At 41.0% G+C, this 16,852-nt stretch overlaps 1 protein-coding gene across 1 annotated transcript in view; it reads right to left on the reverse strand.

Annotated features, from left to right (window-relative positions):
- tmx3b (thioredoxin related transmembrane protein 3b) overlaps positions 1 to 11,197 on the reverse strand; it is a 67,504-nt gene extending 56,307 nt beyond the window's left edge. Inside the window, exons 1-5 of the mRNA XM_021562842.3 lie at positions 11,081 to 11,197; positions 10,734 to 10,785; positions 7,871 to 7,910; positions 4,854 to 4,977; positions 427 to 472 (exon numbers count right to left, since the gene is read on the reverse strand). Coding sequence (XP_021418517.3) covers positions 427 to 472; positions 4,854 to 4,977; positions 7,871 to 7,910; positions 10,734 to 10,785; positions 11,081 to 11,132 — 314 coding nt within the window. The 5' untranslated portion in view covers positions 11,133 to 11,197. The remainder of the gene's footprint in view (positions 1 to 426; positions 473 to 4,853; positions 4,978 to 7,870; positions 7,911 to 10,733; positions 10,786 to 11,080) is intronic.
- Between the last annotated feature and the right edge of the window lie 5,655 nt (positions 11,198 to 16,852).

Below are 16,852 nucleotides of genomic sequence, written 5' to 3' on the forward strand. Positions count from 1 at the left end.
GCTGTAGCGTAACAAAATGTGGAAAAAGTCAAAAGGTCTGAATACCTTCCAAATGCACTGTACACACACATTCTGCTCCACTGCACTCAGTATATTTGACTGGCACCTTGGATTACCTAAATAGATGATCAAATCATCATATCTTAATGATACAATACCTCATTAGGCCATGTATTGCCCTCAGGGTAGGCGGCAACAACACCTGAAATCCCCCATTGGCTAGCCCCAGGGGCGTATGGGAAGCTTTATTCCATAGGTCTCATCATCAGGCCTAATGCTGACAAGCCAAGTCACAATGGACAACTCAGTTCAGTAAAGACATGATCATTGTGAAAGAAAATATTGGGTAAAGCATTGCTCGTTATGTAAACTTCTAACAAACGGCAATGATCAGTGTATATCGTCTTCATATGTGCTCATACTTACAATTTGATTGTGGGGTATCCTCGTACTCCAAATTCTGAGGACATGCCTGAATGGAAAGTGACCATATTTAAACAAAACTGAAGCATGTGTCAATCCATTTCCTCAACTACTTATTTTATATATATATATATACACACACACACACACACACACACTACAGAATGGGACAATAAGGAATATAAATTCCATTAGAACTACAGTAACCATAATCCGCAGTTAATTGTCTTGAACTACATTTTAAGGACCAGCTCTGTCCTCAGAATGCACTTTCCCTAATACCTGAAAGCTGTCGTCACCTGTTGATGAGGTTTTAGTAGCCTCTTAGTTAGCCTAATCTTGGACTGCGAGTAAAGTCAGCGACAGACAGTCATGTAATCTGTCCGTGGAATTTTAATCTGGTTTATGCGTGATTAGCCAGAGTGAGAGGCTAGGGGTCAATAACATGAGAAAAAGAGATCCTAAGTAATGAAGTCAGACTTAGGTCTTGGCAATAGGAATAGTGCATCTTTAACAGCCAGGTGAAACCGATAACAGAATGGCAGTTGAGGCACAGTAAGACATAGGGGAAGTTAACTTCTCTTGTGCATCCCAAATTGCACCCTATAGAGTGGACTACTTTTGCTCAGAGCCCTAAAGGCCCTAGCAGTGCATTATACACGGAATAGGGTGCCATTTTGGACTCTGTATGCTCAATTAGATGGAAGATATTTACACTACAAGGCCAAAAGTATGTGGATAACTGCTCGAACATCTCATTCCAAAATCATGGGCATTAATATGGAGCTGGTCCCTCCTTTGCTGCTATAACAGCCTCCACTCTTCTGGGAAGACTTTCTACTTGATGCTGGAACATTGCTGTAGGGAGCATTAATGAGGTCGGGCACTGATGTTGGGCGATTAGGCCTGGCTCGCAGTCAGCGTTCCAATTCATCCCAAAGATGTTCAATGGCGTTGAGGTCAGGGCTATGTGCAAGCCAGTCAAGTTCTTCCAAACCAATCTCGACAAACCATTTCTATATGGACCTCGCTTTGTGCACAGAGGCATTGTCAGGCTGAAACAGGAAAGGGCCTTCCCCAAACTGTTGCCACAAAGTTGGAAGCACAGAATCATCTAGAATGTCATTGTATGTTATAACATTAAGACTTCCCTTCACTGGAACTAAGGGGACTAGCCCGAACCATGAAAAACAGCCCCAGACCATTATTCCTCCTCCACCAGGCTGTACAGTTGTCATTATGAATTCGGGCAGGTAGCGTTCTCCTGGCATCCGCCAAACCCAGATTAGTCTGTTTGACAGCCGTGATCACAGACGGTGAAGCGTGATTCATTACTCCAGAGAACGCGTTTCCACTACTCAAATCAAAGATTGTCACGTGCTTACTTACAAACCCTAACAGTGACATTTTTAAGTAAAAAAATAGGTATTAGGTATACAACAGATAAGTAGTAAAAAAGGTTTTTAAATGACAGTGAAAATAACAGTAGCGGGGCTATACACAGGTGGTACCGGTACAGAGTCAATGTGCGGGGGCACCAGTCAGTCGGGCTAATATGTACATGTAGGTACAGTGCCTTGCGAAAGTATTCGGCCCCCTTGAACTTTGCCACCTTTTGCCACATTTCAGGCTTCAAACATAAAGATATAAAACTGTATTTTTTTTGTGAAGAATCAACAACAAGTGGGACACAATCATGAAGTGGAACGACATTTATTGGATATTTCAAACTTTTTTAACAAATCAAAAACTGATAAATTGGGCATGCAAAATTATTCAGCCCCTTTACTTTCAGTGCAGCAAACTCTTTCCAGAAGTTCAGTGAGGATCTCTGAATGATCCAATGTTGACCTAAATGACTAATGATGATAAATACAATCCACCTGTGTGTAATCAAGTCTCCGTATAAATGCACCTGCACTGTGATAGTCTCAGAGGTCCGTTAAAAGCGCAGAGAGCATCATGAAGAACAAGGAACACACCAGGCAGGTCCGAGATACTGTTGTGAAGAAGTTTAAAGCCGGATTTGGATACAAAAATATTTCCCAAGCTTTAAACATCCCAAGGAGAACTGTGCAAGCGATAATATTGAAATGGAAGGAGTATCAGACCACTGCAAATCTACCAAGACCTGGCCGTCCCTCTAAACTTTCAGCTCATACAAGGAGAAGACTGATCAGAAATGCAGCCAAGAGGCCCATGATCACTCTGGATGAACTGCAGAGATCTACAGCTGAGGTGGGAGACTCTGTCCATAGGACAACAATCAGTCGTATATTGCACAAATCTGGCCTTTATGGAAGAGTGGCAAGAAGAAAGCCATTTCTTAAAGATATCCATAAAAAGTGTTGTTTAAAGTTTGTCACAAGCCACCTGGGAGACACACCAAACATGTGGAAGAAGGTGCTCTGGTCAGATGAAACCAAAATTGAACTTTTTGGCAACAATGCAAAACGTTATGTTTGGCGTAAAAGCAACACAGCTGAACACACCATCCCCACTGTCAAACATGGTGGTGGCAGCATCATGGTTTGGGCCTGCTTTTCTTCAGCAGGGACAGGGAAGACGGTTCAAATTGATGGGAAGATGGATGGAGCCAAATACAGGACCATTCTGGAAGAAAACCTGATGGAGTCTGCAAAAGACCTGAGACTGGGACGGAGATTTGTCTTCCAACAAGACAATGATCCAAAACAAAAAGCAAAATCTACAATGGAATGGTTCAAAAATAAACATATCCAGGTGTTAGAATGGCCAAGTCAAAGTCCAGACCTGAATCCAATCGAGAATCTGTGGAAAGAACTGAAAACTGCTGTTCACAAATGCTCTCCATCCAACCTCACTGAGCTCGAGCTGTTTTGCAAGGAGGAATGGGAAAAAATGTCAGTCTCTCGATGTGCAAAACTGATAGAGACATACCCCAAGCGACTTACAGCTGTAATCGCAGCAAAAGGTGGCGCTACAAAGTATTAACTTAAGGGGGCTGAATAATTTTGCACGCCCAATTTTTCAGTTTTTGATTTGTTAAAAAAGTTTGAAATATCCAATAAATGTCGTTCCACTTCATGATTGTGTCCCACTTGTTGTTGATTCTTCACAAAAAAATACAGTTTTATATCTTTATGTTTGAAGCCTGAAATGTGGCAAAAGGTCGCAAAGTTCAAGGGGGCCGAATACTTTCGCAAAGGCACTGTATATTTAAAGTGACTATGCATAGATGATAAACAGAGTAGCAGCAGCGTAAAAGAGGGGGTCCAGTCCAATGGCGGCGATCATTACACCACTCCAGTCGACGCTTGGCATTGTGCATGTTGATCTTAGGCTTGTGTACGGCTGCTCAGCCATGGAAGCCCATTTCATGAAGCTCCCGACGAACAGTTCCTGTGCTGACGTTGCTTCCAGAGACAGTTTTGAACTCAGTAGTGAGTGTTGTAACCAAGGACAGATGTTCTTACGCGCTATAGCACACGATGGTCCTGTTCTGTGAGCTTGTGTGGCCTACCACTTCGCGGCTGAACCGTTGTTGCTCCTAGATGTTTCCACTTCACAATAACAGCACTTACAGTTGACCGGGGCAGCTCTAGCGGACTTGTTGGACAGGTGGCATCCTATGACGGTCCCACGTTGAAAGTCACTGAGCTCTTCAGTAAGGCCCATTCTACTGCCAATGTTAGCGTATGGAGATAGCATGGCATTGCATGTGTGCTCGATCTTATACACCAGTCAGCAACGGGTTTGGCTGAAATAGCAGAATCCACTAATTTGAAGGGGTGTCCACATACTTTTGGCCATGTGTATTTGATATACAAAAAAAATCATAATCATAATTGCTCAGACAAGAAACCCAAGTATTGGCATCAGCTGATATTGCACAAATTAGATTCATCACTAACTTAATATGGCGGCCTATTCAGTCAAACAGGTTCTGCACACACATTCTCTGATGGCTGCCACACGCAAGCTATGCGCTGGGGTTCTGGTGACATGCTATTGCTGTAATGTGTTACTCGTCATGCATGTCAGTTTTCTGCTTTCCCACCCCACGCCAGCCTCCACCTGTTTGAGCGCCACTTTTGTTTTGCTCACTGCCTGTAATAATAATAATATTGTCTTAACATAATGCACTCTGGCAGTGAGCTACCCCGAAGGAGCAGAGCCTAATGCCAAGACTAACGTATGCATGTACTGTCATCTTTTTCTAATAAATGTTTAAACGAATACGTGGCGTTTCCTGTCTGAACTATAGATAGCTGTGGTGTCAACCCGATAGACTGCATGTTAAACCATATATGCGTACTGTTATTTTGGTCTAAAACTTAAAGCTGTTTCAAATGTACTTACATTGACAAAATAATGTCGGTAGTCAAGACTACAGGCAATCAAGAATATGTAGAGAAGCCATTGACATGGTCACTGCAACAGAGACTCACCAGAATATGCAGTGCCGTCCATCTTGCCCACTCGCACAGGCGATCCAGAGCTTTTCAACTCGGCGCCGACGTCATACCACACGGGCTCCAGTTTTTTACAGTAGCCACACCACGGTGCATAAAACTGCAAAAGGCCCAACACAACACTGTCAGCCACTGTAAACATGATGAAATGGGCCTAGCTCTAAAACTATGAACACAAATACACACACTGTTCAGAAATAACACGCAATAACACGCATGGCGACAACACACTCAGGGACATCAACTGGGTATGGTAGTCGAAATATCCTAGCTCAACCACAACAATTTAAAATAGGCTACTAAAATCATTCCAAATCCAATTAAAAGACAAGTGCAGTTTAGCGGTATTAGCGGGCTGACTTTAGGACCACGAGGACACCGTCGGAGCGGGCAGATGAACAGCGAGACTTTTCTCTCAAAACAGTGCGGAGGTGGAAGATGGCTGTCGACAGCTAGGACGCTAGGTAGGCTAAACTGCAGTTTGACTTGACATGAAACAAAACTAGTTTTTAATCCCGATGCTGAGCTAGTGAGTGGCAAGTTAACTGCTGTATTGACATGTGTTTGAGGTGAATGAAGCTACAGCAACCAAGGTGATAAATAGAGTCCCTCCAAGATTTTGCAGGGATTTTTTGTGATATTTGCGGGCAAAAATGATTAATTTTACTTTGTCAATTCTGACATTTTGCATGGCAATAGGCAATGATTTTGTCCAATTTGTCACAGAAATGCGCTGACAAAGGAAAAAGTTTGCTGATGTGTGGCTTGATTGAACCATATGTGGTAAATGTGCGGAGATTGGTTGAAATTGTGAGCCCTCTTTTGGCACTGCTGTGATGGGTCAGTTCTATGCAATAATATTGCAATGATTTGACTGTTTTATCCAGAAATATTGCAGTGATTGGACAAATGTACATAATATGCAGGTAACTTTTGATTTTGCAAAATAAATTGATTGGAAAATCCTGGAGGGACTGATAAAGTACATTTTGCTGTTGGCAATTCCACGGTAACAATGTGATGCAGACTCACTTAAAAAATGTATGCCAAAGAAAATAACATTGATTGCTAAGTTTAACAAATCATACACCTACAGTGTATGCAGAAGTCTACTTTTAACAATTCCCACTGACATGTTTACTAAAACACATGTACCTGAGGAACAGTGCAGATACAAAGTTTAACAGAAGAAAATCTCCCTCAGATGTGTGTGACCAGGTAAATATCTACTCCGAATTAAAAATCAAACATGACTGCAGAAAGAATCAGCTAGGATGACACCTTGAGTTTGAAAAATATATATTTTGGTTATTGAACTAGACTCACACTCGGTAACATAACAGAACAATGGTAACATAATGACATCGTGGGATCTGTACTATACAGTCATCGTCTTTAAGGTGATGTATCCTGAAAAGGTACACATAGCTAGAAAAAAAAGTATATCACTCATTTGCATATTATTCTACACACTGGCTATTATTCTAATGAGCTCAGCTCCCAAACAAGATCAAATTTGTTTGGTCCAGACCAAATCTGTACCAATCATAAACTTCTATGTTCCACAAGTTGACACCACAGTAATGTTCAGTACAATACAGTTCTGTACAGTAGAGCATAGTAGAGTACAGTAAAAAAAAAAAAGTAGAGTATAGTTCAGTACAGTATATTGCATTATACTGCACTCTTCCCATGTGTTCTCTACTGTACCTGTGGTTTGTGACTACTATGATTTCCCAATTCAATTGCAGTCATTTCATTCGAGTTTTTGGTCACTGGTACCAATTTGGTAACAGAGTGACGCATTTTAATAATTTAATGATTCATAAACAAAATAGTTATCAGTAAAAACCCTAACTAATTTGTAGGTCTACCTTTACTTGTTACTTCTTTCATAATCCTCCCTCCTCATGAGGGAGAGAAATTAGATATGTGAGTTTGTGGTAACAGAAACATGAGGTAATATTTCTTAAACTCACAGAAGGCAAATTATTTCTGCAAAAGTAAATATACATTTTGATATTAGTTGGCAGGGGCCTTTACTTCAACATTGTGTTTTGATGCATTTCTAATACCTTTTAAGACTTTTTCTAGATGGTTTTTTAAAGATGTTTTTTCATCTGTGTGATCAGAATTCAAAGCCTCTGTTTATTCCAAATTTTTTGGATGGAAAAATGGTGGAAAAATGGTTGAAAAACATATCTATGCCTTAATTCCCCCAAAATATAGACTTAGCTTTCATTTGACACCACATTATTATTGCTCCTGTAAACTTAACATGTTAGCGCTCATGGGACCTGTTCTCCAAATAACATTTAAGAGGGTTTTTTAACTGTGTAGAAATGCACTAGGCCTTAAAGAGCTTCAACCCCACCCTGTCACTTTGCTATACTCTGGGTTTACTTGAAATGACCCTGAACACACCACCAGCCAAAAAAGTTGAATTACAACATTTCAATAAAAATGTCCCATCTTTGTGGCAATGCTGTACTTGGTATTGGGATTGGCATTTCCACCTAAGCATTTTTTTTGCCTGATAGTCAATGCACAGTCCTGTTCTGTGTACCAGTCTACAAGACTGTGTTTCCGGCTGTGTCTGTGCCTGCCTATAGTGATCCACGTCAGTGTATATAGTACGACTGCTGTCACTCCAATCATTTCTCCTCAAGCGGTCAGACTGGTCTGGACAGGGAGTGCCAGCTTTGGGTGCCAGCTGGATTTGCTCAGGCCCCAGACATGAACCCTGGGCTCTGGCATAAACCCCCTCAGAGCCCCCAGGCCAGGCCCGCCGCCCGCCATGCATGACTTCTCCATTGACTAAAACACACACAGTAGACACACCTCCCCCTTCCCTCCCCCACTGCCACTTCCGTAAGGGATGAGCTGGACACTGGTGTCGGGACGAGGGTCTAAAGCAGTGCTGAATGGGCTCATTCAGCCTCGTCACGTCAGTATGATTACAGTGTGTGCGATGCAAAGCAAACAAGACTCACGTCCACCAGCCAGACATCATCTACTCTGGTGTCTTTAAACCTGAGGAAGAAAAAAATTATAATCAGAATTCATAACATTTTGGCTTTATATTTTAACCAATATCAAAGCTATTAAAAGTCACTTATTCGAACCATGAAACTTCGCAATACCCGGTATGAAACATTGAAAATCACGCCACGTCGGAAACTCGGGACCTCTGAGTTAAAATAAGCAAAAATGATTTGCGTTTAGTTTCCTATTGGTTGATTCTGATATTTCCCTAGTGGGAAACGTATCTTTCTCCAACGAGTAAGCAAGTCAGACATTTGAATTTCCAATATGATGTGAACGAGGCATTATAGACAAGTAAAATGAACAAGACATACTGCAACAAGGATGTAATGAGCAGGCCTTTAACTTGCAGGGGTTGAATTGGAAATTATTTTCCCACCGTAGTTACTGGCTTTCCGTGGCTTTACACTACTACTCAATTCCTAATTTTATGATTGGATCCCCCAGCCGCCAAATATGCTTTGAGCTTGTAAGAATGGAGCAAAAGCTCCGCTCTTTCGCTCTCTCCTCTTAACAAACCCTTAATTTTGTGAGCTGACTTGTAACAAATAAAGACAGTCACATTTAACATGGTAAATTCATAAGCACGAATAAGAATTATACAGAAAAATAAAACATTTTACGTTTAAGTTTCTATTGCAAAGTAACAAGATTTTCTCAAAATGAGTGATAATTGGTAACGGTTGTATTGGGCTCAATTTTGTGAGTTCAAACAACTTTGGTAGTATTATAAACTTGAAACAACTTGTTTCTATTAGGCTACAGAATTAGAGAAGGGCTGTTTCTCTGAACCTCTGGCAGTAGGCAAGCCTGTTTCTCTCCCCAGTCAGAGGCAGCATGCCTGTCTCACATACTATGGCCAGCAGCAGCAACCTAGAAAACAATTTTGAAGGCCAAAATTCAGGGAGGAAAGCATTCATCATGTTTATGCAACCTAATAGCCACCCTATGAGTACTTCCAGAAACAACTTTCTATTTTGAATAAGGATACATATGACATTGCACAGCAGTAAGCTGGTTTATTTGTCATTTTCTCTTCTTGATTTCAATATGGAAGGGAAACCAGTTACTGGTGTTTGTATGTACAGTTTCTTGATGACTAACAAGTATTCTTATCCTATATATTTTGTGGGGAGGTTAAAGGGCATATGATGTTCCCCCATGAGCAAACAGGGCCATGACAGAAAACGTTTAGGAAGCACTGATCTAGTCAATGATTAGCACAAAAACAGATGGGCAACCCCATGCTTCAGTCTATTTATTTATAGCCACTATGATGCATCAGTTTGGCTACAGGTCTTGTTGGACCAGAATGTTGTTAGGCTCAATTTTGGATGGTAAAATTATATTTCAATTATATTTCAATGGTGTCACCATCATATTACTTTAATTAATTTGAGTAGAAAAGTCACCAGGGCTGCATTCAGTACAGAAATAAAAGGCAACGTTGTTCTGAATAACTAGTTTAAAAAACAGGCAGGGGTTGTGGGTTCAAAATTCACCGCTGGCCTTCAAATATGTCACTCACTGTTTCAAGCCACACCCTGCCACACCTACCAAACAACACCATCCGTTAAACAATGTAGCAAACATTCAATCGAACTGAACGCAACCCAGAACTGACTTTCTCACAGTCCTTCTACCAAAAAATTGCCAAGCATGGTTACTTTCTGAACTTTTTTTTTTTTTTTCACCTTTATTTAAATAGGCCATAGTGGCAAAATAATTACAATATAGCAATTAAACACTGGCGTGATAGATATGCAGAAGATGAGTGTGAAAGTAGAGATACTGGGGTGCAAAGGAGAAAAATAAATAACAGTATGGGGATGAGGTAGTTGGACGGGCTATTTACATATGGGCTATGTACCGGTGCAGTGATCTGTGAGCTGCTCTGACAGCTGGTGCTTAAAGCTAGTGAGGGAGATATGAGTGTCCAGCTTCAGTGATTTTTGCAGTTCGTTCCAGTCATTGGCAGCAGAGAACTGGAAGGAAAGGTGGCCAAAGGAGGATTTGGCTTTGTGGGTGACCAGTGAAACATACTTGTTGTGGCGCATGCTACGGGTGGGTGCTGCTATGGTGACCAGTGAGCTGAGATAAGGCGGGGCTTTACCTAAGCAAAGACTTATAGATGACCTGGAGCCAGTGGGTTTGGTGACGAATATGAAGCGAGGGCCATCAAACGAGAGAATACTGGTCGCAGTGGTGGGTAGTATATGGGGCTTTGGTGACAAAACAGATGGCACTGTGATAGACTGCATCCAATTTGCTGTGTAGAGTGTTGGAGGCTATTTTGTAAATGACATCGCCGAAGTCAAGGATCGGTAGGATAGTCAGTTTTACAAGGGTATGTTTGGCAGCATGAGTGAAGGATGCTTTGTTGCGAAATAGATTTCATTTTGGATTGGAGATGCTTAATGTGAGTCTGGAAGGACAGTTTACAGAATGATTGGTATATCAGTTGTGGTTGGGATATATTGACCAAATTATCAGAAGTTTGGGATGTATCCCCCACCCAACATAACAACACAAAAGTTATGTCCTTGGTGATGGGTACACTGAGTCAAACTTAGAAGTCTACAATTTTGTTTACAAACAATATTAACATACGTTTCTGTGTACAGGGGGAGTGACTGGTTTGAGATTGGAATAGCTTAAGTTATTTTACCATAGAATAGTTAGTTATTCATTGGGTCTATTACATTAACCAAAATGGTCGTCAGGTGACAACATTCGCATAGATACTAGGGATTGACGTTAAACAAAAGACAGGAAGATTCCACAAGCGAAATACATTAGAGCATCACTTACGTGTCATCGAGTTCTTCGACAATTGCAAGCACCGTTGAACATAGAAAAAGCCCTACAATATAAAAGCAAAATGAACAGTTAATGTGAAAATCATCACGTTAACAATTAAGCAACACAGTTACACGAATGCTTCTGCAATTTGAGATATGCTGCTAACATTACCTACGGCTTGCAACCTCATGATACATCAGCTAGAATAGCTCGCGCCCTTAGCTAGCTACGTTACTGTCCGTGCATTTTGCACCACAATTCCACCCAAGCAAAAAAAAAATCGGACAAGTTGTCAAGGTAATGCAACGAATAACGCATTTATTAACAAAACAGAAACGGTTAGAAAGTGTAAGTACCTGCACAAACCAAGGTGGCTTTCACTTTTGCCATTGCTCCGAAAGGAAACATCAAGCAGGAAATAAATACAAGCAGTATTTTCCGTCTGTCTGAGCATGCGCTGTGATTACGCTGCATTAAATCAGAAGCATCACAAGGTTGCAGGCATCAGAAATGCATAAATAATATTACTTTTATAATAATAACTTAAGGCCCATGTAGTCTTTCAGTGTTAATCATAATTACATTTACAGACAATCTCTTTCTTTGGCATATTTATTTTCCTGCTGTTAAATTAACTGTAGCCTACAATTGATTCCGTTTAACCAATAATAAATAATAATTTATTGCATTTGTAAAGTGCTTTTCCTCATAAAGAATAATAAGTGTATGAAATAAAAATAAAAACCAAATAGAAAAAAATGGACACAACTAGACACTGCAACTGACCCAAAACAATACAGCTGACTCTATGTGGCAAGGACACCAAGGAGCACAGCTATCAACACAAAGCCTTCCTAAAGAGAAAGGTCTTTAGACCCATTTTAAAGGAGCCCAGAGTTTCCTTCAGGTGGTCTGGGAGGGCATTCCAGAGGCTGGAGCAGGCCAATGCCTTATGGGGCCGATTCCGACCTGAGTTAAGCCCTGTAAATTGAATGTAATTCCCTTCTTATGCACTTTTCTCTCTATGCCTATTCTGACCTTCAGTTTAAGCATGAGAATGGAATTCTGTTCTCCCGCTATTCGTTGGAGGTGGAGATCTAAGAAATGAAGTTGTGGTAGAGGTGTCTACAGACACACCTTATTCTGACCTTGAATTCACTCATAGATCCATCACCATGGATGAAGTCGAGTGAACCTGCCGGTTCCAAGTGGAAGAAGCATCTACTTCATTCTTTTTAGTAGAAATAACAGCATTCTCCATGCACTGCAATTTATAACCTCGTAAGAGCTATTGACAGTGGAAACCCGTCATTCAGGGCCTGTTTTGAGCCCACATAAAAATGAAAATAAAGTTATTCAAAAAAAGAAAAAATCTCTAGATATATATATATATATTATTTTTTATTTTTTTTTGGGGGGGGGGGCTTGCCTGTTTTGCATGTTATTTTGGCATTAATGCATGTCACATATTTATAGCCACTATGATGCATCAGTTTGGCTACAGGTCTTGTTGGACCAGAATGTTGTTAGGCTCAATTTTGGATGGTAAAATTATATTTCAATTATATTTCAATGGTGTCACCATCATATTACTTTAATTAATTTGAGTAGAAAAGTCACCAGGGCTGCATTCAGTACAGAAATAAAAGGCAACGTTGTTCTGAACAACTAGTTTAAAAAACGGGCAGGGGTTGTGGGTTCAAAATTCACCGCTGGCCTTCAAATATGTCACTCACTGTTTCAAGCCACACCCTGCCACACCTACCAAACAACACCATCCGTTAAACAATGTAGCAAACATTCAATCGAACTGAACGCAACCCAGAACTGACTTTCTCACAGTCCTTCTACCAAAAAATTGCCAAGCATGGTTACTTTCTGAACTTATTTTTTTTTTTTTCACCTTTATTTAAATAGGCCATAGTGGCAAAATAATTACAATATAGCAATTAAACACTGGCGTGATAGATATGCAGAAGATGAGTGTGAAAGTAGAGATACTGGGGTGCAAAGGAGAAAAATAAATAACAGTATGGGGATGAGGTAGTTGGACGGGCTATTTACATATGGGCTATGTACCGGTGCAGTGATCTGTGAGCTGCTCTGACAGCTGGTGCTTAAAGCTAGTGAGGGAGATATTAGTGTCCAGCTTCAGTGATTTTTGCAGTTCGTTCCAGTCATTGGCAGCAGAGAACTGGAAGGAAAGGTGGCCAAAGGAGGATTTGGCTTTGTGGGTGACCAGTGAAATATACTTGTTGTGGCGCATGCTACGGGTGGGTGCTGCTATGGTGACCAGTGAGCTGAGATAAGGCGGGGCTTTACCTAAGCAAAGACTTATAGATGACCTGGAGCCAGTGGGTTTGGTGACGAATATGAAGCGAGGGCCATCAAACGAGAGAATACTGGTCGCAGTGGTGGGTAGTATATGGGGCTTTGGTGACAAAACAGATGGCACTGTGATAGACTGCATCCAATTTGCTGTGTAGAGTGTTGGAGGCTATTTTGTAAATGACATCGCCGAAGTCAAGGATCGGTAGGATAGTCAGTTTTACAAGGGTAAAACATATACAGTTGAAGTCAGAAGTTTACATACACTTAAGTTGGAGCTGTCACACCCTGACCTTAGAGAGCCGTTTTATTTCTCTATTTGGTTAGGTCAGGGTGTGATGTGGGGTGGGCATTCTATTTTTTGTTTTTTTAGGTTTCTTTATTTCTATGTTTTGGCCCGATATGGTTCTCAATCAGCGACAGCTGTCTATCATTGTCTCTGATTGGGGATCATACTTAGGTAGCCCTTTTTCCCCTCCTTTCCGTGTGGGTAGTTGTCTTTGTTAGGGGCACTATAGTCTTTGTAAGCTTCACGGTCATTTATTTTTTTATTTTGGGGGAGGGGGTTATTTCTTGTTTTGTTAGTGATATTTTACAATAATAAAAATAAAATGTACGCTCACCACGCTGCACTTTGGTCCACTTCTTTCAACAGCCGTGACAGAGTCATTAACTGGTTTTTCAACCACTCCACGCATTTTTTGTTTACAAACTATAGTATTGGCAAGTCGGTTAAGACATCTACTTTGTGCATGACACAAGTAATTTTTCCAACAATTGTTTACAGACAGATTATTTCACTTATAACTCATTGCATCACAATTTCAGTGGGTCAGAAGTTTACATACACTGAGTTGACTGTGCCTTTAAACAGCTTGGAAAATCCCAGAAAATTATGTCATGGCTTCAGAAGTTTCTGATAGGCTAATTGACATCATTTGAGTCAATTGGAGGTGTACCTGTGGATGTTTTTCACGGCCTACCTTCAAACTCGGTGCCTCTTTGCTTGACATCATGGGAAAATCAAAAGAAATCAGCCAAGACCTCAGAAAAAAAGCAATTTCCAAACGCCTAAAGGTACCATGTCCGTCTGTACAAACAATGGTACGCAATTATAAACACCATGGGACCACGCAGCTCTCATACCGCTCAGAAAGGAGACGCGTTCTGTCTCCTAGAGATGAACATACTTTGGTGCGAAAAGTGCAAATCAATCCCCGACCAACAGCAAAGGACCTTGTGAAGATGCTGGAGGAAACAGGTACAAAAGTATCTATATCCACATTAAAACGAGTCCTATATCGACATAACCTGAAAGGCCGTTCAGCATGGAAGAACCCACGGCTCCAAAACCTCCATAAAAAAGCCAGACTACGGTTTGAAACTGCACATGGGGACAAAGATCGTACTTTTTGGAGAAATGTCCTCTGGTCTGATGAAACAAAAATAGAACTGTTTGGCCACAATGACCATCGTTATGTTTGGAGGAAAAAGGGGGAAGCTTGCAAGCCGAAGAACACAATCCCAACCGTGAAGCATGGGGGTGGCAGTATCATGTTGTGGGGGTGCTTTGCTGCATGAGGGACTGGTGCACTTCACAAAATACATGGCATCATGAGGAGGGAAAATTATGTGGATATATTGAAGCAACATCTCAAGACATCAGTCAGGAAGTTAAAGCTTGGTCGCAAATGGGTCTTCCAAATGGACATTGACCCCAATCATACTTAAAGTTGTGGCAAAATGGCTTAAATTGTCCGTGTAGACCAATTTGGGTTTCCAATCTCTCCAAAAGAATGTGGTGATCGACGATATCAAAAGCAACACTAAGGTCTAGGGCCACGAGGACAGATACAGAGCCTCGGTCTGATGCCATTAAAAGGTAATTTACCACCTTCACAAGTGCAGTCGTAGTGCTATGATGGAGTCTAAAACCAGACTGAAGCGTTTCATATTCATTGTTTGTCTTCAGGAAGGCTTTATTACTGCCACTTTTAGTGAGTTTGGTACACATCTGGTGGATAGGGAGCCGTTTAAGTTCAACATAGGGGGGCCAAGCACAGGAAACAGCTCTTTCAGTAGTTTAGTTGGAATAGGGTCCAGTATGAAGCTTGAAGATTTAGAGGCCATGATTGAGATGTAGTATTAAAAAACTTGAGCATCTCCTTTGATCCTAGGTCCTGGAAGTGTTGTGCAGACTCAGGACAACTGAGCTTTGGAGAAATACGCAGCTTTAAAGAGGAGTCCGTAATTTGCTTTCTAATGATCATGATCTTTTCCTCAAAGAAGTTCATGAATTTCACTGTCAACGAAGCATGATTTGTGCCGCGCTCAAAAGAACTGCTAACTTGGAACTGCGAAAACTTGACTTCAGTTAGTTCAAGACAACTGGGAAGTCAGGAACAAACGAGCTCAGACTGGCAAAATATGTTTTGAATGGTCATCCACCTCGGGAATTGTAAATCCGGCCTCTTTCTAGAGCTACGACCTGAAGATCAATGACACCATCATGATTTGACCTTGTTTTTTTCTGAGTTCCCAGTTGTTTTGAAAGCACCATAAATCCAGAGAATGCCAGACTTTGATGACAAAATTTGCCCACGAAGGACTGCCACGTCACCTTCCTGTTCAAGTGAGCACAGCACAACAAGGCGAGTCCAAAAAATGTATTGTTTGCTGCTGCATAAGTTATGTAATATGCCAAGGAGATATGTATACTGTAGCTAAGAAAGTTATACTAAGTGTACATTATGTTGTGTAGTAAGATGTTAGTAGCCCATGTGCCTCACCCTAATAATTCAGTCTATTTACCCTTCTTAATTTTGCCTACTGTCCTGACTTGGTGGTGCACATGTAGCATATAATCTGTTTTAGAGAAATGTAATCATCAAATATTGTAAGAGCTTTCAATCTGCTTATATCCCCCCTTCATTTATCCTACGGTTCTGACTTGGTGTACAGGGAGAACACTGTAAGAACGGCCATTGTTCTGAATTATGTCACTGTACATTTCAAAAGTGTTAAACAAATAGTTATATTGACTACGTCCGTCCTAGCTCGCTCATTAATATCTTAATCGAAACGACGGATTGCTTCTTATCCGCTTGTCTTCCCCTTATGCCATAGTTTGTGCATGTCAATTCTCATTAGAAACCACATTTGTTTCAGCAAGTCAGCCCTTTTTAAAGGCAGTAAATGAGGCTGAATGAACTGTTTCACGGATGGCCAGGTGTAGCACTGGTAAGATGTTGGGACAGCTTTGTGTAGGCCCTAACAGTTTGTGGGCACCGTTTCAGCATGCACAGCGCCATTGAGGCTATCTCCATTTTGACGTAATCAATTTTCTTCTTCACGATTGGCTGATCCCTCCTGATGACTCGGTTGGACATGACTCCAACAGGTTCACCAGGAGCGATCAGCCAATGAAGTTGGAAGCCCCAGACAGTTTACATTAAAATGGTGGAAGATCTCAATGGCACTGCCCATGCTAATACAGCCTTTTGGCCACTAGATAACTCTATCATTCTCTATGGTTTTACCATATAACCTAAAATATAAGGTTTTATTACTCGATTATTTATGTTTTGTTGTCATCAGTCTTTGTAGACAATGTACATCCATGGACTTAAATAATTCAATTCTGATTGTGTGTAACTCTGATACCTACCACAAGAGAGCCCTGTTTTACACATCCTGAAGCTGTAGGCCTTGAGTTGCAGTACCTGTTGATTTTTTATTCTTCCATTGAGGTATAATGCTCAGATATTGCCTCAATTATAAAAGAGTAACAGTCAAGGTTA

The sequence above is a fragment of the Oncorhynchus mykiss genome, chromosome 15 (assembly GCF_057628025.1).
Source record: "Oncorhynchus mykiss isolate SJ-2025 chromosome 15, ASM5762802v1, whole genome shotgun sequence".
NCBI classification, from domain to species: Eukaryota; Metazoa; Chordata; class Actinopteri; order Salmoniformes; family Salmonidae; genus Oncorhynchus; species Oncorhynchus mykiss.